General features: G+C 42.3%; 9 protein-coding genes across 9 annotated transcripts; 3 read left to right on the top strand and 6 right to left on the bottom strand.

Annotated features, from left to right (window-relative positions):
• Positions 1–216: 216 nt before the first annotated feature.
• EAE97_008996 (uncharacterized protein) lies at positions 217–2,337 on the bottom strand (the record flags this gene model as incomplete). The annotated part of the gene is made up of 2 exons (XM_038879511.1): positions 217–1,915; positions 1,976–2,337. The coding sequence occupies 2 exons, from the start codon at positions 2,335–2,337 to the stop codon at positions 217–219; spliced, it is 2,061 nt and encodes a 686-aa protein (XP_038729524.1).
• A 536-nt stretch (positions 2,338–2,873) lies between these two features.
• Positions 2,874–4,583, bottom strand: EAE97_008995 (uncharacterized protein). Its single transcript, XM_038879510.1, has 2 exons — positions 3,723–4,583; positions 2,874–3,668 (listed from the first exon to the last, which is right to left on the bottom strand). Exons 1-2 carry the CDS (start codon positions 4,222–4,224, stop codon positions 3,064–3,066), a joined length of 1,107 nt encoding a protein of 368 aa, XP_038729523.1. The 5' UTR covers positions 4,225–4,583; the 3' UTR covers positions 2,874–3,063.
• Positions 4,584–4,606: 23 nt separating this feature from the next.
• On the bottom strand, positions 4,607–6,120 carry EAE97_008994 (uncharacterized protein). The gene is made up of 5 exons (XM_038879509.1): positions 5,722–6,120; positions 5,601–5,675; positions 5,492–5,538; positions 5,235–5,433; positions 4,607–5,184 (listed from the first exon to the last, which is right to left on the bottom strand). Exons 1-5 carry the CDS (start codon positions 5,950–5,952, stop codon positions 4,861–4,863), a joined length of 876 nt encoding a protein of 291 aa, XP_038729522.1. The 5' UTR covers positions 5,953–6,120; the 3' UTR covers positions 4,607–4,860.
• A 1,869-nt stretch (positions 6,121–7,989) lies between these two features.
• EAE97_008993 (uncharacterized protein) lies at positions 7,990–9,959 on the top strand (the record flags this gene model as incomplete). Its single annotated transcript, XM_038879508.1, has 8 exons — positions 7,990–8,070; positions 8,162–8,207; positions 8,264–8,538; positions 8,589–8,872; positions 8,930–8,991; positions 9,057–9,245; positions 9,353–9,592; positions 9,784–9,959. 8 exons carry the CDS (start codon positions 7,990–7,992, stop codon positions 9,957–9,959), a joined length of 1,353 nt encoding a protein of 450 aa, XP_038729521.1.
• Positions 9,960–11,502: 1,543 nt separating this feature from the next.
• EAE97_008992 (uncharacterized protein) lies at positions 11,503–13,173 on the bottom strand (the record flags this gene model as incomplete). Its single annotated transcript, XM_038879507.1, has 2 exons — positions 11,503–12,234; positions 12,292–13,173. The coding sequence occupies 2 exons, from the start codon at positions 13,171–13,173 to the stop codon at positions 11,503–11,505; spliced, it is 1,614 nt and encodes a 537-aa protein (XP_038729520.1).
• Positions 13,174–13,905: 732 nt separating this feature from the next.
• Positions 13,906–14,388, top strand: EAE97_008991 (uncharacterized protein; the record flags this gene model as incomplete). The annotated part of the gene is made up of 1 exon (XM_038879506.1): positions 13,906–14,388. One exon carries the CDS (start codon positions 13,906–13,908, stop codon positions 14,386–14,388), a length of 483 nt encoding a protein of 160 aa, XP_038729519.1.
• A 1,585-nt stretch (positions 14,389–15,973) lies between these two features.
• Positions 15,974–18,043, top strand: EAE97_008990 (uncharacterized protein; the record flags this gene model as incomplete). The annotated part of the gene is made up of 4 exons (XM_038879505.1): positions 15,974–16,243; positions 16,367–16,811; positions 16,872–17,364; positions 17,426–18,043. The coding sequence occupies 4 exons, from the start codon at positions 15,974–15,976 to the stop codon at positions 17,907–17,909; spliced, it is 1,692 nt and encodes a 563-aa protein (XP_038729518.1). The 3' UTR covers positions 17,910–18,043.
• Positions 18,044–18,081: 38 nt separating this feature from the next.
• On the bottom strand, positions 18,082–19,781 carry EAE97_008989 (uncharacterized protein). Its single transcript, XM_038879504.1, has 4 exons — positions 19,630–19,781; positions 19,374–19,558; positions 18,774–19,300; positions 18,082–18,713 (listed from the first exon to the last, which is right to left on the bottom strand). The coding sequence occupies exons 1-4, from the start codon at positions 19,718–19,720 to the stop codon at positions 18,266–18,268; spliced, it is 1,251 nt and encodes a 416-aa protein (XP_038729517.1). The 5' UTR covers positions 19,721–19,781; the 3' UTR covers positions 18,082–18,265.
• Positions 19,782–20,677: 896 nt separating this feature from the next.
• EAE97_008988 (uncharacterized protein) lies at positions 20,678–22,576 on the bottom strand (the record flags this gene model as incomplete). Its single annotated transcript, XM_038879503.1, has 1 exon — positions 20,678–22,576. The coding sequence occupies one exon, from the start codon at positions 22,574–22,576 to the stop codon at positions 20,678–20,680; it is 1,899 nt and encodes a 632-aa protein (XP_038729516.1).
• Between the last annotated feature and the right edge of the window lie 698 nt (positions 22,577–23,274).

Genomic DNA, 23,274 nt, shown 5'->3' with positions numbered 1-23,274 from the left:
TGAGTGTTGTTTCCCCCCAAATCCCTTTCCCGAATCTTGCATATGGCAAATCTCTTTGTGATCTTGTACCGGTCAAAAAGCCGACAAAATAAAGTAAAACAAAATGAGCCGAGACAAGGCAAAATGGAAAGGAGAGAGGAAGAGAAATGAGAGGGAAAGGAAGTGGTGATACACAAGCAAGCGAATTAGTCAAACAAATCAAGTATCAAACCTTGTTTAGAAACTTGAAGATGAACCAAATCCTCCTTTAGAACCACCTCTATCACCACCACCGAATCCTCTTCCGCCGCTTCCACCACTTCTTCCACCATTTCTTCCGCCAAATCCTTTACCGCCTCCACTTCCACCACCTCGGCCACCACCGAATCCTCTTCCTCCACTGGATCCACCACTTCCAAATCCTCTTCCGCCACTAGATCCACCACTGCTTCCAAATCCTCTTCCACCACCACCACCACTGCTCCCAAAGCCTCGTCCTCCACCACTGCTTCCGAATCCTCGTCCTCCACCAAGATCGTCATCATTCTCGCGAGGTTCATGTCCAATGTTAACGCCTGGAATTCTATCAATTCCCAATTTGCGTGCAAGACCAGGGCCAACCATAGGAGGTTTCTCCCAACCCCAACCAAATTTAGTCCAGTTGTTCAAATCTTCCATCATTGCCCTAGGGCTTGCACCCCTCTGACCTTGGCCAAGTGCTCCCATATATGCGTCGACTTTGATTTCACGGTCAACTCTCTTGGTTGCTTGACCGACTTCGTTAAGGATTTCCGCGGTTGTGGCTGGTAATTGAGCATCTTGTTTCATATCGACGAAGGGAGTCTCGAGTGTACGATCGGGTGTGATTGGAAGATTGGATAATGTTCGACGAGCTCCTGGAATTTCAGATTGTGTCAATATGAGCCATCCTTCTCCTTCCTTGCCTCCTCTTCCAGTTCGTCCTACACGATGAATGTATGTATCTCTATCTCTAGGGACACCGATTTGAATGACGTGAGTAACATTGGGGAAATCCATTCCTCTAGCTGTGACATCACTGGATAACATGACAGCAGACTTGGCACGACGGAATCTGTCTGTAACTCTAGTTCTTCTTTCTTGTGTGAGCTTGCCGTGAATAGCAGAAACCTCAATTGAATGAAGGGAATCTATTCCTTTCATAATCTCTCCAGCCAATTGGACGTTTGCGGTTGAGTTAAAGTATACGATAGCCTTGAATGGAGAGGAACCTTCGGTATTAGCCTTTTCAATTCCTTTCTTGCAAATTTCGACCAAGGCTGGCATGACGTTCTCCATTCCAGTAGCAGCGACAATCTTTTGAGGGATTCTTTCGTGTGTGGCTACATCTCCTGCCTTGACGGTTTGGACGAATTGATAATCCGGTTTCAAGATTCTTCTGACGAGACCCATGACCTCTCTTGGAACGGTGGCGGAAAATAATAATGTTTGTCGGTCAACTTCGTTTCGTTTAGGTAAGAGCTCCTGGATGTTATCGATATCCTTAGAGAATCCATCATCCAAAAGTCGATCAGCTTCATCGAGAACCAAAGTTGTTAATCCTGGAGCAGATACTTGACTGTATTCATCGGTCAAAAGATCTTGAAGTCTTCCTGGGGTTCCGACAAGGATATGACAACCCTCACGTTGAACTTTTCTCAGCATCTCTTTCTTGCTAGATCCTCCGACTGCAACTTGTACAATCAAATCTGTATTTCTTGTAATCTTGACTGCTTCGACAGCAATTTGTTCTGCCAATTCACGGGTAGGTGAAATAATGATTGCGCGAATATCGGAAGCTCTTGCTCTGGAATAACGTTGACGAGATGCAAGCTCAGGGCTCTTCTCGAGGATGTTTTGGATAGTAGGAAGTAAGAAACCAATTGTCTTTCCGGTACCAGTTCGTGCTTGTGCAATACTATGATTGGACAGATTAGTATGAGACTCTCAAGTCCAGGTCTTTTTTCCAATAACTCACATATCATGTCCTTGTAAAGCTTGGTTAATAGTTAAAGTTTGGACCTCTGTCATGGTCTCGAGTTTCATAGTTTGGGTGATTTCATTAACAACATTTGGGTGAACCAAACCATATTTGGTGAGTTCATCGAAACGATTAATGACTTTATTTTCTTGAACGACGGCAGCTTCTTGAGTGGCAACACTTTGTAATTGTGAAGCAGAAGATACATGTAACCATCTTGACTCCAAAACTGGCAATGAAGTCTTTTGTGAAATGAGAGAAAGAGTTGAAGGTCTGGTTGAAGGAATTCGAATGCTTGAAGGGACTGCGCGAAGGGCTCTAGATATTGAGGCGGGACCTCTTCTGCAGACGGAAAACATGATTAAATACTGATCCGTATACGGATAAAACTTGAGAAGGTAGTATTAACAATTCAATTGAGCTTATGACTGTTAAATCCAACGGTATAAAAATCAAAGTGGCGATTGAATGAAATTGTCGAAGTCGCTGAAGTCCCCTCTGCAAAAATTAGACATGAAGTTTCTCTTCTACCAGAACTTTTTTTTGACGCTAATGAGTTTATCTTGTGCCGCTAGTATGTAGATAGCTAGATTGCTCAGCACGTGATTGGGCCTTATCGGATGCCAAGCGAAAAACAGATGGGAGGAGAGACGAACAGACCATCTACCCGACTTGAATCTGAAGGCGATAATGAAGTATCTTGATATCCTTTTAGATCAATCTTCCTGTTCAAAATAAGCTACAATGGTCATCCGAAGCTTTCATGCACGGCAGGTCAGAGAAGATGGCGGTAGATCATCGGATTACAAACGTTCGAGCGCAGCGAGCTATGGGGGTTTGGGGGCTCGCCCTCAGAACTTGGATCTCCTCTACTAACACCACCAGAACATACTAAGAATCCTAGTTTATTGGTTTGTATTGATGCATTAAAATATATGAGTGCTTCTATCCTACCTACTCCTAGGACCAGTGATTATCCTATATCCGAAAAAAAACTCCCGTTCTATACATGGGTATCACCATTCATCTATCGTCAAAAATTAACCTCGCCAGATATACTTTGCTTCATAGACGTCTCCTCCTATCTACTTTCTTTTAGACGAAGTACCATTTCTCGCACCCAACATTATCAATCCCTCACTAACACCTTCATGTACACCCCCAGTAACTCCCTCAACAATCCAAGCCGCCGCATCCGTAAGAGCTTGTCCAACTTTCCCATCGCTCATCCCATAAACCGCGCCCGTAACTGCCAAGCTCGATTTTCCGATCGTGTCAGCTGTTATTATACCCTTGGACAGAACCTTTTCTGATATCTTATGAGTTCGATCGTATTGATATGCTGACGAGAGTATTTGTTTCAAATATGGTAAGATAAATTGGAACAATATGAATAGTTGAATGATAATAGCAGCGATGCTTCTTTGAAGTAACGAAGGGGGTTCACCAGTATTTGAATCTTGACTATTTTCACTGGTGTAGGATTCTTCTTGTAGAGACTCTACTATTTCTGTTGGTATAGCACTTTGTAGGCTAATCTTTTCTTCTGTCGAAAGATCAGAGGGAAGAGCTCGGAGTAAGTAGGTCAAGGCGTGGACATAAAGTTGTCTCGCTAAGGAAGTATTGCTAAATTGAGTATTTTGAGAAATCACCGATGATTCCTCGAATGAAAGAGCAAGAAGATTATATCCTATTAAATATCAATTAGTGTCTTTGATCGAATTGAATATCGTAGCAATCGAACCTTGATTTGCAAATTTCCATCCAATGCCTGACTTTGTCTCAGACAATCCTATCGTCTGGAGGAGCTGCCCATTCTTGAGGGGTTGAGGGAAATCCTCGTCGGAAGAGTGCGAATCGTCTATGAAATAGCTATCCGTTTCTCCATCACTAGATATTGAGCTTCGTTCATTGACGAGGGTCATTGTTGACGATGACGATAGGGATCCTGGTGTGCTTGCTCCAGATAAAGTACTTTCAGATTTTCGGCCACTCACAAATCCATATATGTCAACGGTCTTTCGAATTGATGGTATACGGGGCAGCCGTGATTGTACGATATTTGGAAGCATTGAATAAAGCATTGAAACTTCTTTTGAATTTTGAGTAAAGATGGGTGAATATTGTTGGCTCTGCATTATAAATTTCGGATCCTCAAACGATGTGGTTGTGTCTTCTTGTAGATATGACTCTCGAGAAATATTCAGTTTGGAACGACGGGTAGATCGTGAGTACATTATATACATCAAATATCTATTATGGCAGAAAGCAAATGTACGGAAGTAGGTTCTTGGGAAATATGTGTAAAATGTTGCAAGCAAATTTTTTGTTGGACACAAACAAGAATCTCCAGTCGAATATGATGGTCCAGGTCCAGGACGAACGTTTGCGGAATAGTTGTAGGTGAGTTAATTTTCCTTCATAGCCAAGATTAATCTGTACCGTTATCGTAGTTGTTGTATCGAGTGAAATGAATTCATAATGAAATGGGGAAATGAATATTTCTAGGAGACGATAAGAATGTTTGTTGCTATCGCATGAAAGGAAAACGGTTTCTTGCATGTGAAAGTGGTTTAAAATAGGTCAGCAATCACGTGGATGAAACATAACCAATGATAGATCAACGTGTGAAGATATGATTCTCTGGTACGACAACCATGGGAATTTGGAATGATAAGATGATCAAAGGGTATTCCCAATGAATATTGAATATTGCGTAGAAAACAAATTGATAATAACATGAGGAAATATGGCCATGTTGTTAGACAGTGTGTGAAGATTGAATCCAGATACCTGCCTCAAGCCCCTCCAACGACCTTCCACAATTCAACCGAATGCGTCCCCCTGCCCCCGCCTCTCCATTTATGATGAATAGACGTCGATTATTCCGGAACAACATACTGCGGATCTATCGCTCTAGTGTTCGCCTTATAGATGTTGATTACGTCCCACTCAACTCCCTCGAGGCATCTCAAGTTGATTGCATGAATAGTTGGCCATCTTTCCCGTTGTGCTGGTGTCAACGATTCCCAAGTCTTGGGAGATCTAGATACTGCAGCCATGTCCTTTTCAACATCGACAGTAATACCGCAAATTGAGCAGAATCGAAATATGTTATAGCCCTGGCCAAATGAATATTCTGTCAAATTCGATATGCCCGAAATAGATACTTGGTCTCTCGTGGCATAACAGACAGTGATGCCGAGCTATAGTTGATTAGTTTGAAATCAAAATGAACCGGAGATGCAGTACCTACTCGACAACAAATGCTACAGTTGCACTCCTGTATATGTTCGTGGCGCTTGGATAAGGGAGCTTGAGTCTTGAATGCAATAGTTACTGCATCACAATGGCAGCCACCGGTATATAGCTTTTCGTTTTCGAACTTGACCGATGGCAATTCACCAGTGTATTTAGGTGCCACATATTGTGGTTCACGACCAAGACCATCATATCTGGGGAGTGGATGTTAAACTTTATCTCCGCTGCGAGAAATTGCTGGGTGCAACTTACTCATTAACTTTCAGGGACCATTGATCCATATCTTGGAGACAATTGACCTAAGGAACCATCAGTCATTTGCCGTCGTGATATACATGTGCTTGAATTTTTTTCAACTCACATTGATACCAACGTCCCTTCCCGCTGGAGTGTTGTAGCGGAAACCTTGTACATTCGATCCGCATGTTGGACAAAACTAGATCTATAAGCATCATTTTCGTAATTGAAGACGGTAGTATTACCCTGTGAACCATTGTACGTTGTCCAAAATGATACTCTTTCAAAGTCCCCTCTCCCTTGGTAATCTCAAAGCAACTTTCAGCAGGAAACACCCATCGATATCCTTTTTTGAAACAGATGCTGCAGTTGCATTGAGTCACAGTAGTTATTTCAGGCACCTTGATTGTGAATTTGAATGCACCGCAGTGGCAGTTTCCATTGTAGGTTTTGAGTTCTGGTGTGATTTCTGACATGATGGGGTGATGATTTGCAGGTGAAGATAGGAGGAATGCAGCAAGTGAGAGAGTTGACTATACAGATACAAATACTACCTTTGAGGCAGAGCAATGATTTATATCAACTCTGGCTGGATTTGTGTCAACAGAATTTTGTTAAATACCTACTAGGTACCTATGTAGAGGTATATCCCAGCCCCGTATCTGCGAATCATGGCTCTTTGATGTCATATCTCACATCTCCAATCTTACCAAAGTCAGACATAAATTGTCAGAAATTCCTCTTCATGATGGATATATCATATCGTTTAACCCATATTCAAGCCAGAACTTTCCACAAGAGGAACGGCGAAGTCAATCATCTCAATTGTGACTCATGAGCTCACATTTGACTTCTGTTGAGACTACAACTATACGCCGAAGTTTCAAGCCTTCCTTGTTGCAACAAGGGGATGGATATTGAACATTCAACAATGAAGCTCAACAGAAAATATAATCACGATGCGGTGCAAAAGAGAAAAATATGATGAGTAATCGTGATAATGATTATTAATCAATGAAACCATCGGTACCTACCTAGGTAGTTAGATATCCATGGATATCAATATTAATTATCGGCCAGCCCAAAAGGGAAACAAGACCATCGGATCATTTTGTCCAATTTATTAATGCGGCAGTCGTTATTAAGTTAAGAACGAACAGCCCGCCGTATCCTCCGTATTTCATGCATTTAAAAACCTTACTTATCTCGCTTACCTGCTTATTAGTATGTGGAGTCGGGACCTTGTCATGCAAGTGCATCCATCGTATTCTCCCTTTATCCTTTATCCTTCTATTCGTTATGCCCGGGCTCGGGCTCGGGCTCGGTTTTAAGGTTTCGGTTTCGGTTTTAAGGTTTCGGTCTCGGATATTTACCCCAAATGGTACCTACACACACACACACACACTACTCGGACTTACGATGACAACGATGATAATGATCCAACACTCCTCACATTGGACAAATTCCGGCACATACATACTTGAATAATGTTTGTTTGGTGAAAGGAAGTGATCCGGCTTTTCAATGCCTCCTTTGTCTCAGGCTATCTGTTCGTTTGATTTGCTGTCTTCAACTACCTACGTAGATACAGTTTGCCGACAACATTTGTTTAAGGAACAGAAACCCTTGACTCTTGCTATTGATAGGGAATCACCAGATATAACATCAAGAGGAATAGTATACCGATATCTCCTTCCCAGATGCCTATGTCGATAATCATTTGATAATACCCACCCATGCTATCAATGTAGCTATGCCAGACATATTACCTCGACACGGAAATGAGAAGTTCATCGTGGCATCGAGCATTCGCGATATAAACGAGTAGACCGCTTCAAAGAACTATCGATGTCGGCTCGTAAATGAGATCATATCCGTCGAAACGAGGAATTCTCTTAGGTAAGGATGTTGTATACACTATGTCCAAATCCAGAGAATCACTCGCTTCGATAGACTGGCGAAATGCCTCCCCAAGAAACGTCAATCTGGATGTACCTTACGGTCTGTCCGTCGTTGAACCACAAATTGTTATTCATTTCATGACGTTGTCGATCTGAAAGTATCATGTCTACACGACTCAAACCTATCAAGCCCCAGCGATGTCATTTTCATGGCATACATAATATATCGAAGTACAGTATACGCAAAACGGACAATTTTGAAAAGTCCGAGGCTCCAATTTTGTGAGTCTCACACTGCATTTACCACTTCAATCTTCATCCATTCTTGATGCCGCCACCCTAGATATTTTTCTTCCGCTTTCCGCCCTCCGCTCTCTCTGTATGTAGCGAATCCTAGGTGACTACTTAAGGAGGTCTTTGGCCTGATATTAATATCAATAACAAGATCAATTAATTATTCGTCAAACCAAGCGGGTGATCGTCACTCGGTAGTCTATTTTAGCTTTTGAATTAGGCTGTGCGGTCAATCTTTGCCATCCGAGCTACTTATATACAACTTTACCTCCCAGAACGAAACGTCTCTGCAAAATCATTTGTTTAACAACAGTCGACATGAAGGTCATTGTCGTTGGCGCAGGAATCGGTGGTCTCGCGGCTGCTATTGGTCTTCGAAGAGCCGGTCATGAAGTGTTGGTAAGAACAATTTTTCCCCAGCGCATTGTTGATCTGAGAAGTCATATGATCTCTTTTCGAAATATTCTTTCAATACTAATAAATATGCAAGATTTTCGATAAATCCTCTCTATCCCATGAAGTTGGCGCGGCTATCAGTGAGCAATTTCACCCGCCCTATGACCAAATTATATTTAAAATTAACACATTCTAGACGTTCAACCCAATGCAGCTCGAGTCGTCGCTAAGTGGGGTTTTGATTTCAAAAGAGCACGTTTGGTAACCGCTAAATCCATAACCGTTACTTTAGGAGAAGAACTCGTTGATACCGACTTGATAGAGTGGACGAATACGGAAGAGAAATACGGCTACGAGTCTTTCTATAGTCATAGAGTTGATTTACACACGGAACTGAAGTTACTTGCCACAGGAGAAGAAGGAGAGGGAAAACCAGCCGTGATCTATAACAGATGCGAAGTTGTCGATTATGTATTTATATTTCCACACGCTTCAATGAAATATACTAATCTTCATCACAGGACACCGCAAATGGATCGGTAACTCTCGCTGATGGAACCATCAAGACAGCAGACTTGGTTGTCGGTGCTGACGGTATTCATTCCTCAGCAGTAAGAAGAATTGTAGGCTACGAGAACCCAGCAATTCCAACAGGTATCTCTTGTTTCCGAACCTTGATCCCTGTTCAAGAGATTCGAGATGATCCTGAATGCGCATTTTTCATGGAAGAAATGGAAGGGAAACTTCGGATGTTCATTTGGCCCAAACATGATCATCAGAAGGTTGTTTGGTATCCCTGTCGAGAGTATGTCACATACTCACCATCTTTACCACTTTTTTCTTAATAATGACATTGTTTTAGGAATGAAGTACTCAATATCGCAGTTTTTTGTGCTGATAAAGAGGATCTTGTCGCCGCCCAGGGTAAGCTTCACTATCTTCTACTCTTACATCAAGTGTCTCAAGAAACTAAATCAATAATCTTTTAGACTGGAATAATTGTATTCCAACCCAAGTCCTTGTCGATGCAGTCAAAGATTCTCATCCTTCACTTCGGCATTTGTTATCAAAGACAAAAGATGTCAGACTCTGGAAACTCCTTTATAGGGCCCCTCTTCCTTCCTGGCATCAAGGAAAACTCGTCATTCTAGGCGATGCTGCACACCCTATGTTACCTTGTATGTATTCCTCTATTTCACTTCCCTCCTTTTCCCTCATCTCTATCTTTATCCTCGCCCCAATTCTCAATCCTCAACTCCACACATCAACCGCTCACTCTCAATAGTCCAAGGCCAAGCCGGCGCCCAAGCCCTAGAAGACGGTTGTGCCCTCGGCATCCTCTTTTCCAATCTACCTGAAGGAAGTATCACACAAGAGACCATCTCAGCCCGTCTTGCCAGCTTCGAAAAAATAAGAAGAACTCGTGCAAGTGCCACACAAATGCTGTCAAACGGTGGATACTTTCAATCGGAAGCAGATACCAAGAAGGTCCAGAAATATATGGAAGAGGGTCAAACTGCACCTTGTGAGTCCTTTCCAAGTTTTTATTCCCCCCCCCCTCTTCGAACCTTTGAGAATGGATCAGCAGGATGAGGATTAGATAAGAGTCGAACACAAGCTCGCGAATCTGGAAATAGAGCCAAGAATTCAAACCTCTAAATACACATGTGAACGTGGTAATACATTACAATAAACTAACACCACCCGCACCAACAGCAACTCCCGAAGCATATAAAGAATACTTCTACACTCATGATGTCGCAAAAGCTGCCCAGGAGGAATTAGAGAGACTCACTCGATCGGTGGGATTGGCATCGAATTCTAGCTGTGGAAATGAGAAAATGGGAGATATCCCCGGGAAAGCTACTGAGATGGTTTCTGTGAGGAATTGATTTGCATATGTGGAGTTCACTTGTTGTTCTTGTTGTTTGTATATCCAGATTGTGGTGGAAGAGCGAGCGAGCGAGCTGGTATGAAAAGCTAGATGATAGAAATGATGTATACAGTTTGCAGTGTATATAGAATGAAATTGAGGAGTTGGTAGCTTCGTATATGAGGAATTTTCAGCGCATATAAATCGTTCATAAAGGTGGAGTAAAGAAGAGTAACGAGATAGATCATTTATAGAGGATATCATTTTTTGCTTTTCTATTGGTTTATTCATTTCTACCCGGATAACTTGTGACCCATCCACCCACCCAATTAACCCAAATGATTCGAAGCACGAAATTGAGATGTCTTTGACTGTTCTCATCATCTCCATCATTTCTACTTCAAAGGTTTATCTATATAAATACACAGCGATTTATATCACTTTCCCCGATTCATGAGTTTTTGATCTTGATTGTTGGATCTTGAGAATCATAACCCGTGGAATTATTGACATATCTAGATGATGATTTGGAAAAGATATTTATATATACCTATTTCTGCATATATCTACGCATCTCTTTAAATAAATCATTCTGTATAATCTCATCTATTTACTCGTTCTAGTACGCGTGTATTCCAATCCTGTCCGAGATTATGAAATGGGATGAAAGGAAAGGAAAGGCGACGCAATGGTTTAGTCAAACGAGATGTCTATGAGGAGAGGCGAGAGGCGAGAGGCGAGAGGTGCGTGGGGGAAGGGGGGATTATGTAGTTTATTCTAAGGGTTAGTGTACAGAGAGTGATATCGGTATAAGGTTTAGTTATTAATGTAACGTCCAAGAAAGAGGTGTTTATGAACTCTTAATATTTAACATCGAGAGCTTTGAAGTATGAATATGTCTGCATCTTTTATTTCTGGGAAAAAACTCGAATTACATCGAGTGGAGATATTTAGCGAGGGGGGTACTTGAGCTTTGTGGTCATGTTCTTGGGTGGGGAGTAGTTAGAGATAGTGTAACCCCGACCTGGATATAAAATGAAACTACGCGTTTGAAGATAGAGGATAAGTATAGAAAGGAATTCAGGAGTATGAAAAATCAGAAGTGACTGAAAAATAGGAAACTTTTCCGGGTTGAAAGGAGATCAAGTTGGGAGGGATATCATGTTGGGAAGTCGAATACGTAGATTTAGTTTTGTTTCCTGAACTTCAAGGTATGTTTCACTGAGTTCTAGAACATACTTTCCTGTTCAGATACGAATGCTGGTCGTTGAATATTGCGATTCTTCTTGGAAGTGTAATTCTGAATCAGATCACACTTTCAACCTTGAAATGGTTGTGGATGTCGAGATTGCTACATCTTGTGCATGGTGGAAGAAAACTTTAGTCACATGGAAGTAGATATGATGATTTAAAAGTAATTCTTAAAATTTAAGATCCATCGCTCAAATAAACAAAGCAAATCGTATCGCAGCCAGCGATATCATCCTTCCTGGACCTTACCAGACATATTCAACATTCAGTTAGATAACTCTTCCCAACCGTACCGTATACAAGACAAAGTACTATCTTAAAACGATATTACCCCTCCAATCTCTTTTGTGTTCAAATAAATCGGACTCCGAAACAACTTCGATTGTAGGCCATGTCCATAAACGACCTTTGATACCATCGAGAACCAGCCTCGAATGGTACATTTCTCGTTTTTCTTGTTCATCGCTATTCATAAATATGATCAAATCTTCGAAAGTTTCAGTAGCTACGTACATTCGGTCCACTCTGGAGTAAACCAGATACACCTTTTTCACGGCAAGATTTTGGAAAAATGGCATGCCAACGAAGAATTGTGTTGGGTCAAAAAAGCGTGCAGGCCATGCATGCGCCGGATCTTGAGGAAAGTTTGCCTCAAACAACGTTTCGACGTCAATAGCAATGTTTGAGAATTGTTCATGATGAGCTTTGTCTAGTGTTCCGCGTAAAACTTCTGCTGAGGTGGTCATGCGTAAAGGATCTCCTCTCATCCACAAGATATCGTTGTCCACGTTGTAATAAAACCGGCGCGGAATGTTGCACTCTGCTGTAACTTGAGTAGAGATTGTATGAACCTTACTATGGTCATATTTCGTGATTGCAATCTCACGGGATTCACGACAGGTTTCGAAAAGCGCATTTGGGTAACAAGGTGAAGCAACTTGCTTCCTCCAAACCCCTTTGCGGTCGCCATTTGATTCAACTTTAATTCCTTCATATTTCGTTTCTACTTGAATTGCGCGATAATGCGGGATAGCGGCAAATTTCTAAATCGCGCGTCGTAATTCGAGAGGAAGATCAGGGAAGTTGTGGAATGTTTCGACGGGATTAATAAGTCGAGTATCCAAAATTGCCTCAACAGTAGGCATCTTCCACTTTGTTAAATTTGTGCCATCTCGTTCGTTCCTTTCTTTTAGCATTTCCTGGATCCATTCCCTGGAATATCGGGCACTCCATTTTATATTTTCCACCAGGTATTTTACTTCCTGGTCAACTTCATCCCTGCAGTCCCCAGAAGAGTAAACAATGTAAATCTTTTCCACCTCTGTTCTAGAGACAGCATAAAGCGTGCAAAGACTAGGGTCTTGCGGTATGTTTCCCCGAGACATAATGTTGTGATGTTCTTTAATTCCCGCAAAGTCGAGGGCAACGGAGCGAAAAAGATATGGCCCCAGTTCAGTAAATCGTCTCTGCCAGAATAAAACTTCGAGTGTTGTTTCGCTCGGTGGATCATTAGTGATGGATTGGAAAAGTGGATTTCCTCTGACCCATAGAGTGTCCAGATCTGTATTGTAGAATAGAGGACGATCGAGGAAGCTAGAGTATTTATGATACTTCATGGCAATCGACCGCGATTCACGACAGATTCCAAGTAACGGTGTCGGTGAACACTTTGTAGGACTCCAATGTACAAGTTCATCATCGTCATGATTGGGATGAATTTTTCCCTCAGCATCTCGCTCACAAATTGTTTCAATTTCAATGATCCGAGACTGTGGGACAGCAGCAATCTCCCAAATCTTGCGTTGTAGTTCGAGAGGTAGGTTGGAAAAGCAGGTGAAATTGCCAGCATCAATATTAAATGAGCCTTGGCAGTTAGATTGAAGCAAGGCTTGAGGTTGGTCGCCATTTTGGGGCTGATCTTGAGCATCGCATTGACCATGACTACGGGGATGATGTTTTTCTTGAGGGTGGACTTGTGACATGATGGATATTAGGTGGATTATCTGTGTTATTTTCTCCGTTGATATGCAGTTAGTGAGAAATATTGTCTGTACAATAAGATGAATGTATAGAAAGATTTCCTTAGTCTCTTTAATGCAGAAGATGGCTTTTGTTATTGACGATTAAAGTCGATGCTATCTTGGCTGTGTGGAATCAAAATCTTGATAGAATCTGATGGTCTTGTATTGATGTAAGATTGGTGATTGTCAAGAGGGTTGTCGAAAATCTGGGTCGTTTATTTGTGTATTAACTAAGCGGGTGATTTGGTGTTACAGTACCTCGAGTCATTGGAACTAGGTAAGTTCTGAGTGTATCGCTTCCTCACCAATCATCACGTCTCTGAAGTACAGCCTTGCTTTCATGGATTGAAGCATTATTGAATGGAAGGTTTGTATATGCTCTTCCAATCACCAATTCCAAGCTTGATCAGGAATTATCTATAGTTCAATCACTAACCATGTTGTAATAGCCCACCCACAAAGACCACAGAAAAGCCTTCGAGATTCACTATAAATAAGTCAAATGTTTGTGAAAGTTGAATATGTATCCAGAAGTTTGATCATACGGTTCCAATTTTGCTAAAAAAGCCTTAGAGCAGGAAAGCTAAAAGACCTCAGAATAGCCACAAGTTTCTTTAAAAACAATCTTTTTAACTACCTTCAAGACAACCTGAAAGTTAACTGGTAGATGTGTCTATTTATCTAACGTTCAACATGCCTTTCAAGTTCTCAAAAATACACCTCTACGTCTTTGAATCTGCGAAAATTACAGCTTGGGTCGTAGGCGGTATTATTTGTGGTCCCCCAATGGCATCCATTTACGCCGGTAAATGTCTGAGCCTAATAGCCCACTCTGTAATCAAATCTCGCATCAGAGAAACGAAGTCCCGGAAAATGATCAAAACCTCTCGTCCCAAAAACTTCCGCACTTTCAAAATGTTTAAGTTTTTACCCAAAGAACTACAATTGGCCGTCTGGGAGTACGCACTCCATGATGTCAAGCCTCGGACCGTCAAACTCAAATTGTATTGGTGGGATTATAAATTAGGTCGGGCAGAAGTTCAAGACTTTCTTGGCTCTATCCTTACTGCACAACATGAATACAAAGCAAATATTCCGGCTTTGCTTCATGTCTGTCATGATTCACGAGAGATCGCCCAAAGGGAATACAAGCTTAGCTTTGGAAAATTACTATAAGGGCGACCTGTGTACTTTGATATCGAACAGGATATTCTTTGGGTTGTGGGAGGACGGGACCACTGTCGAGGATTTCCACTTCGATTGTTGAGTATGGACGGCTTTCGAAACTTAATCATCACACCTTCACCTGACTATATTCCCATTGATTCTCCAGCTACAACGACTGAACCACTACAACAGTGGCTCGATCGACTGGTTTCAGCCTCAAGAGTGGTCAAAATACGCATCCAGATCGTGCTTGAGGCGGTGGACAGAATAGATAACGACATGGGCAATACGAAAGCTGAGCGTTTATGCGAGGCAGTGCGGAGCCTTGACGTAAAGAATTTTCTTCTTACCGTCGAGGTAGTCCGCAGAGAAAGATTGGATTTTGAGTGCAGATTTTAGTAAGTGTGCTGTTCTCCCGGAGACGTACACTATCACCAACTAACAATTGTCGAAGACGGAAGTAGGTATCATATACTCATTGGTAATTATCACATGAAGGAACATCGGAAACGGAGTTGTCAATAAATGGAGAGATATGATTCGAATCGCAATGATTTTTCACTTGACTGGTCAGGTGCATGGCCATCCCAAAATGTATGATTCTACGGGTTAGCGTTGCTTTACTTCTTTCTAAACAGATTTTCTTACATAAATAAACAGAGATTGAGACTCGCACAATCGTTCAATTCCAGTGCAGATCCAAACATGAAAATTATTGAGTGACTTATTGTCGAGGGTCGTCATGGAGAATCCGACCCATGTTACGAGTGGGTAGGGACTTTTGAGCTGCATCATTCTCATTGTTCAAAGCTACGATAAGTATCTGGCTTATTGACTTGTTTAGAATGGCCAAGGTCTCCAGAGAATCATGACTAGTATCCCCCTCAATGGGTGCGTGGTAATGCAGTGTGAAATCTTACTCTCGATCTTTGAGAGGGGCTCCAAGATCTTGATGGCTAGAGTGCGTGCGGGAGTAGAAGTTATAGTAGATAGGAAAAATATTGAGTACGGAAGTTGACGTAAACATTGAAGATGTGAGGTCAGAGCAATACGAGTGACGTTGATGAAGACTGATGCATCGGAACCTCGGGGTTAGGTCAATCATGGCTTACTAATTAGCTCGCTCACGGGGTTTAACTTTAACCTCCATTTTGAGACAACCTCCTTTGATATCGCTGCAAAATATATTGGGTACCCCATTTTACGAGGGGATCGAAGACATGTATCATCCAAAAATGATTCTATACGAAAGTCTCGATATATCTGGCGTATGTCCAGCCACTCGTGATCTTGAAATGCTTGGGGGGGAAAGCCATAAGCCATAAGCCTTGAAAGCTTGAGGCTTATCTTATGGCTGCTTGGCCATCACACGTACTGTAGATTGGAAGGCGGCGTCAAGTACTGAGAGCTTCAAGCTTCTCGGATTGATGTCTGCAACTCAGACTCACCCTCTGGTCAGCGATCTTTACCCAGATATCTCATCTCGTGTTTCGTTTTACAGTAGGATCTAGATTGCATTGAAATTGAGTAAGCATTGGGAGTGATCGACACATAAAGTCGTTGTGGAGAATCCTTGCAAACGGATAATTCAAGCATGCAAGGGCGTCAAATTTTGTCAGCGAGCGGGAAGTCTCCTAAACTTAAATACCGAGATTTTGGGTATAAGATCTCCGATGTTTCCGGGTGGAATGGAAGTAGTTTAATACTTCAAGCTTCTCTTTTCCTCAGAATGGTGTCAATCACTTTTGTTCTGTCGCTATTACATGCTTTCTCCGTTGCTGCAAATGCAAATGATGCGAATGCTACTATTAGCTGGGCTGTTGCTAGTGTTACAAAATCACTAACTACAAATGTGGATATTTGCGTAAGTATCCCTGTTTAGCATCAGCAGTTCATGGTCTTTTCTCATCACTGATCAATATGAAATTACTAAATCATCTTGCTCGCTTTGATGCTTTGATGGCAAATTTTTAACCTCAACACATAGTGCAAAGCTCTTCAATTGGCATTGGGTTCAAAAGTTTCGTACCCAAGTTCATCAGAATATAGTACATTTTTGAACAATTTCTATTCCCAGCAAGAATCACAACTATCCCCAGGTTGTATTGTATCACCAACATCCACAACGGATGTCTCAATCTCAGTCGGGATTCTGTCTATCCTAGGAAAACTTACAAATTGGAGTCCGTCATGTCAATTCGCTATCAAATCCGGAGGCCATGCACCCGGCGTAAGCCAGGCCAACATTAATCAAGGAGTAACGATAAATTTGAGTCCTCTTAATTTCATAGATGTTAGCACCGACCAGTCTGTGGTTTCAGTGGGTCCAGGAGCAAGATGGGGAGAAGTGTATCTTAAGTTGGATGCTTTACAACTTGCTGTTCCTGGTGGGCGAGTCAACTCAGTTGGCGTTGGAGGATTGACCGTTGGAGGTAAGTTTAGCTAATGGAATTCTTTAACTTCCCAATCAATCAATCAACTCACATACACAGGTGGAATATCCTATTTCTCTCCCAGGAAAGGATTCACATGTGACAATGTCAAGAACTTCGAAATAGTCCTCGCAAGCGGTAAAATTGTCAACGCAAATGCGAATCAGAATTCAGATTTGTATCTGGCTCTGAAAGGCGGCTCCAATAATCTCGGTGTAGTTACCCGAATCGATCTCTATGCTTTTCAACAAGGTAAGTTGTGGGGCGGTAATATTTTGTATCCAGCAACTACCGCAGAACAACAGATCAACGCTTTGGCAGATTTTAGCAGCGACCCAACTTATGATGAGTATGCTTCTTTGATCACGAGTCTTGCATTTCAACCTAATATCGGCTCCGTGGTGGTGAATAGCATTGTATATACTAAGCCGGTCGCAAACCCGGCAGTATACCAGCCCTTTACGGCGATTCAACCTCAATACTCCAACACTTTAAGAATTACAAATTTGACCGACATTGGGAGTGAAGAAGGAGGCACATCTAGTCACTTACGGTTTGTTTATCATTCTTCTTCTAGATTTCCCCTACGGGAGTTTTCTCTAACATATTTGCAGAACATTATTCATAACAACAACATTCAAAGCCAATAAGCAAATGATAAATGCAACTTACAACGCTTGGAACGCCGCTCTTCCATCTATTCAATCACTCTCCAATATTACCTGGTCACTATCATTTGAACCAGCTCCCGCTAACATTCCCGCGAAATCAGCTTCTACAGGTGGAAATGTCCTTGCTGTAACCCCCGCTGATGGTCCACTAATTGTTGCACTTCTTACCGCAACATGGGGGAACATTGCCGATGATACAGTTGTTGATAACACTGCCAAAGCTATGTTCGAAACGATTGATGCGTATGCCAAGGCGTCTGGATTATACAACGACTGGCAGTATCTGAACTATGCGGCGAATTGGCAAGATCCGATTGATGGGTTAGGAGCGGTGAACAAAGCGAAGCTTCAGGCGGCGAGTAGGAAGTATGATCCGCTGGGTGTATTTCAAAAGGGGGTTACGGGAGGGTTCAAACTTTTTGTTTAATTGAAAGACTCGCTGGAATCCTATCGCAGGTTTCGCGGAAATCAAATTTATTTTGGCTATTTGACTTTCTTGAATAACTTTTCTTCACTCGATTAATATACTAGTATTTCAAACCACTCGTCTCCAGAAGCTTTTGGTCGACAAGATTTACGACCCGAAATCACATTATGGACGTACTACATCTGCGATGGAAACTACTGAATAGGAACTCTATATGACCTATAAATATGCTTACTTCTCATAGCATCACAATGCACATTAAGAATAAAGAAGAAAGGAAAACACAAAGTGGTGTGCTATGCCACCAAGAAGCATGTAAGGTAATCATTTTCGTTGTTTAAACAGAAAATTCTCTCTTACTGTACACCCTTATTCAGCAACGCAAGATACTCCCCCGAAGCAAGGCAACTCTCATCGTCAATATTCACTCTATACTTTTCCATCAACTCTTTCACTTTCTTCACCGGGATTCCCTCCAATCTGTACCCATTCACACCCGTTCTCCCATCTCTCCCCGCAATAATTGAATTCAAAATCGCTTCCTCGGTAGCTTCGCTGGCGGCCCGGAAAAGAGTCTCGATACTTTCATTCCTGATAACTTTGATATCGTTAATTTCGATTTTCGAAAGTCCGTTGACTTGTGGCGTGCCGACTGTTTCTTCGGGTTTGTTGCCGGTAGAGAGAGCGAGAATTATATCCCCGGAGTGATTGCGGCCAACGCCATGGCCACCGACTTGGGAAAGTCCCACTGCGCAATGGCGAGCCACGCGGTTGAGTTGGTGAGGAAGAAGTGGTGCGTCGGTACTATTGTTATGTTAGTTGCAGCTCATATATTTCACCCTTATCCCATAGATGGAAACCCACATCAGAATAATAATAATACTCCCCTCCCCAATCTTCCCATTCTTCTCACTCGCCCTCTCCTTCTCCTGCAACTCCTTATACTCTTTCAACAACAACCTTCCGATTGGTACACCCCCAACTATAAAATCCCTCAAATGTCCATAATTACTCTGCACCAACACGCCCACCGTAAATTTCCTCTCCTCCTCCCCACTCTCCCAAGGCACCTCTCCAAAAACCCTCGAACTAGTTCCCGTCCCACCAGGAAACAAATGACAAGTCATACCAGCCCCACCTCCATACTGACCTTCCTGGACCTCTCCCTGCGTCATCGCATTCTCAAACGCGGGTTTTACTTCTTCAAGAGTCAAGGGGGTTTTATACACATCGTTGAGGATGAAATCGGCGGTTTCGCTTACAATCGGTGTACCGTAATTATGAGAGACTTCGTCAATGGGCGATTCTTTTTTTGCAGCGACATCGAGAACGCGCTGCCAGAGAGCTTGGTAGACGGTTCCTAGGGAGAGGGAATTGGTTATTGCGATTGGCTATTTGTGTATTAGATTATTTGTTCGAACGTCTTTGATTTTCTCTATTGACTGGGATAGAAGAAAGACATACGGTATTGGAATATCCCCAATCTTTAATCTGGTAATTTCCAGTTAATTCCCCGTTTCCGTTAAGCGTGTGTAACCCCGCATAACAGGGTATAGTGATATCGTCAGGATGGCGGGGAAAAATAACAGTAACGCCTTTACGGGCATCATCGCCATCATTTCCGACGGTATTCTGACCGACGTAGACTCCTAAATAATGTTAGAATAATCGGTTCGAATTTAGAGAGGGATAATATTCTCGAGGTTCTAGGGTAACGAACCTGGAACATCGAGGATGGAGTTTTTGGGTCCTGGTGGGAGTTGCCCGGGAACATATCCGATGTCTTTACTTGTGAGACGTGTGGTCGACATTTTGCTGACTAGAGAGGACGTTCGTTTGGGAGTTTAGCGGTTGAGATATAGAGATAGATTAGGTTTCAGTGTGGTATTCATAGATATGAGGTGGGTGGATATATATTTTCACATTGGTCAGAGCGGATCGCGGGGTACTCCTATGTAATAGTGACTCACGCCGTGAGATCACTGATGCTAGTGTTGCAGGTACTAATGATTCTTATACCGGTGCTTCATCCATGTCGGATCTAATTGGCTCAATGACTTGATCCGAGCCGGGATAAGCAATTTGTTTGTGGATCGCATCTAATTAGGAAGGTATTCTCTTGAGGTTCCAAAAATGAGTAACATCGTTTGGAGGCATCGATATCAATATCGCAATTTCTTGATAAAGAAATAGGATAGAGTAATACTACAGCCCCTGAGTTTAGCGAAATTAGTTTTCGTTCGCAATAACTCCGGAGTATTCAGAATGTCCGATGATTGTTTCATCAACTCTAATCAGTCAGAGTTATCCTTCTTTAGATGCCCGTCTTTTTTTTCACTATGACTTGACTCTAGATACATTTCAAGATAACTATCGCTCATGATACATAAAGTAAACTGCGTATCGATTCTTGACTGAACATGTAAAAGACCTACAATCTACTGAGAGGCAAGAAAGCCAAGCAGTAAATTTACTGGAATATTCATTGAAAATGCCACTCCTCGAGCTGGATGTGGATTAATATGTATGAAATATGAGTACCATTTAGTAAACGGGAGAATATACAATTATCTCAAAGTCAGAATGAAATTTTGATTTCAGAAAAGGTGACTCGAAGTATTCGAGTGGCTGGATGACGTGCATCAATCCTAGATGCCACAGGTAATTAGCATGTGTCGCAGAAAGGGAGATAATTTTCTTTGTGACTTGAAATATTTTTTCCTATGTACAAAATCTAAATAAATAAGCATAAAAACACTCATGAAGATTCATGAGCTATAACTATTCGGCTGATCTTCCGACCGAAGTTTATCGATCGCTTGTTCATGTACTTTATTTACTTGCTCGGTCGTTAGACCAATTTTCCATGACATATCTATTGAATCTGCAGGTGATGGCAAGTTTGAATCTTCATTGGACGGCCTCGGGTATCTGTCTTTCCTGATGACGTATGGCAAATGTTGTTGCGGGTTTGAATGTAGTTGCCGTTCATAGTCATCATGGTTATTGTTGAATAAATCTCGATGACTGTTCCTTGGCCTCAATTCATGCTTATTTACGTGAAGGTGAGATTGTGATTGCGATTGTCCAGTACTAGAATCCGGGAAGTCTCCATGACTGCTTTCCCGAGTCGTCATTTTGCGGTTGCTAGATCGAGGCCGTGCAGGAGATTTCTGATGGCCATAATCTGACGAAGACAAAGACGGAGGTAAAGGTGGATTCTCTCGCTCTTGGTGAATGTGGTTCTTACGTATAGGCGTTTGAGGCGTTTGAGGCGTGCGAGGTGTGCGAGGCGTGAGAGGCGTACGAGGCGATCGTCCAGGAGGGTTTCTATTTGGAGATTTACTAGGGGCCCTCCCTTTGCCCTCACTTGGCGAATCAATCGTTACTGATGGTCGTGAATGGGAAACATTCTTTGCTAAAGTATCGAGATTTGACGTGGTTTGAGGCTTATGTTGATTAAGAGGCTGGGAAGAATTTTGTGTACGTCGTCGCGGATGTAAAGATTTGACACCGCCGGTCACATCATGTGATGGTTTATGTCCCTGTGATTTAGACTGAGCTCGTTCACGGGTGCCTGAAAGTGATACAGCAGAATCGTTTGGTTTAAGCACTCGGCGCGAACGTGTAGATGTAGATGTATCACTTTCAGAACCATGATTTGATGAGTTATATGCTCTTGATTTAGATGGAGCTCGTTGACTGGTGGGAAGGGAAACAGTAGAATCATGTGGTCCATTTACTTTGTGGGATTTCTGATGAATTCCCGTGCTGCTATGCCCGCGCGGTTCCGATCGTCCCACCTTCTTGTCTTTTAGCGAGCGCAGTACCTTACTGAAATCGAAACCATACTCTTTCTGCCATTCTTCGATCAAGCCTCTCGGCGTGACATCCCTTCTCGATTTGGACTGTGTGCCATTCAACTGTTGCTTATTGATGCACTTTTCAATATATTTCAATATTTTACTTAACTTTGAATTATATAGATTAGTTTCCGACTCCAAACCGCGAAGACGATCAAGGCGCTGACAAATCCGATAATCCAGTGGGGGTCTTCGTATTATCATGACTTCCTTATTCGACTTGTAGACCGGGACATCTTTAGCAGTTGCTTCAAACATTCTCTTTCGGACAGCTGACTTCAAAGCATAAGGAGACCACGAAAAATCTGCGTGCCACTTCTTTTCCTTGCATGCAATTTGTAGCTGCTTTAAATTCGATTCGCCCCAGGGCTCCTCGGGGTTATAGATGAATCTTATCTGAGAGCTGGATCTTGGCTCTGACAAATGCTGGTTAACGTCGAGTAAACCTTGAAGGATAATAATATCGATTTTGACGCGTTGATTGGGGAGATTCTCTTTATTCCACTTATCGATGTCATTTTCGATACATTTGATTCGGTCCTCCACCGAATAAGATCTCTTATTTACGTGACGGGGCTGAACGGATTCTTGATTTCGATGTTCAATTCTATGTGGTTGTGGTAACGGAGCCCTTTTTGATTGTTGCGGATCCTGTGGACGGCTTCGTGAAGATCCATCATTCGGCACTTCACTCCGATAGCTTGTGTGAGTCTTATCGCTCTTTGATGACTTTTGTGTGTAGCTGTTATGGGTCTCTTGGCGGGAACCCTTTATTTTGCGTCTGATAAAGTCCAGCAACCCCATACCGAGATGTGAGGGCTATTTCAAGTTAGTATATCGCGGTTCATGCGATCATCAAGTCATAATGCAGTAAAATATTACCTCAATCTACTCAAGACGACAACACATCATGATTCCCGTATGGGAACAGAAGAAGCCTTTTTACCAGTGAAATAAAGAGAGAAATGAAAAGAAATAAAAGAAAATTGGGCCAAGGAGTTTGGTTAGTACTTCTAAACTCAACTTATGCAACTAGAATAAATCGCCCTAGGAAAGAAAACAGGACCTGGAAAGTCTCGCCACGAGATAGAGAAAAGAACGTTGTAAGTATAGAACAAGCTATGCAAACCTTGAAATCAAACGAAAGTTGATGTTGGAAAATGTTAGGAATCCAACAGAGAGAATCCTCCGTTGTATTAATATTTGACTGCGGAAAAGAACTGCTCGAAATCACGATCAGGCCTTCATGACCGCCACCCTAAACGAGGAAAACTTCTTGCATAAAGACCGGTAAGGCGACCATGGCAAAGAGAGTCCGAAGGCAATAACGAATGATGATGTATATTCTTGAAGGTTAAGGCAGGCTGTAGCCAACATGGCCGGCCACCACTGTCCACCGCTGTCTCCGTGTTCGATAGTTTGGCGTCTCAAATACTTTCCGAATAAACAGATTAGGCGCCCTAATATCCGCAGTAACTGAGAACCGAATTGGCTCTCGGTTG

Source organism: Botrytis byssoidea (genome assembly GCF_014898295.1).
Source record: "Botrytis byssoidea strain MUCL 94 chromosome Unknown BBYS_020, whole genome shotgun sequence".
In the NCBI taxonomy this organism is placed as follows: Eukaryota; Fungi; Ascomycota; class Leotiomycetes; order Helotiales; family Sclerotiniaceae; genus Botrytis; species Botrytis byssoidea.
This window is presented reverse-complemented; position numbering and strand designations above follow the sequence as displayed.

Excerpts from the sequence above, each read along its gene's own strand:
- EAE97_008995 (XM_038879510.1), bottom strand. The coding sequence starts at position 4,224 with ATGTATATAATGTACTCACGATCTACCCGTCGTTCCAAACTGAATATT. Across the intron at positions 3,669-3,722 it reads ATGGAAATTTGCAAATCAAG|GATATAATCTTCTTGCTCTT; the intron begins GTTCGATTGCTA and ends GATATTTAATAG.
- EAE97_008994 (XM_038879509.1), bottom strand. The coding sequence starts at position 5,952 with ATGTCAGAAATCACACCAGAACTCAAAACCTACAATGGAAACTGCCAC. Across the intron at positions 5,539-5,600 it reads GAAGGGACGTTGGTATCAAT|GTCAATTGTCTCCAAGATAT; the intron begins GTGAGTTGAAAA and ends ATGGTTCCTTAG. Across the intron at positions 5,434-5,491 it reads TGGTCCCTGAAAGTTAATGA|ATATGATGGTCTTGGTCGTG; the intron begins GTAAGTTGCACC and ends TCCACTCCCCAG.
- EAE97_008989 (XM_038879504.1), bottom strand. The coding sequence starts at position 19,720 with ATGTCGACCACACGTCTCACAAGTAAAGACATCGGATATGTTCCCGGG. Across the intron at positions 19,301-19,373 it reads ATTGGGGATATTCCAATACC|CCAATCGCAATAACCAATTC; the intron begins GTATGTCTTTCT and ends ATACACAAATAG. Across the intron at positions 18,714-18,773 it reads AGTATTATTATTATTCTGAT|TACCGACGCACCACTTCTTC; the intron begins GTGGGTTTCCAT and ends ACATAACAATAG.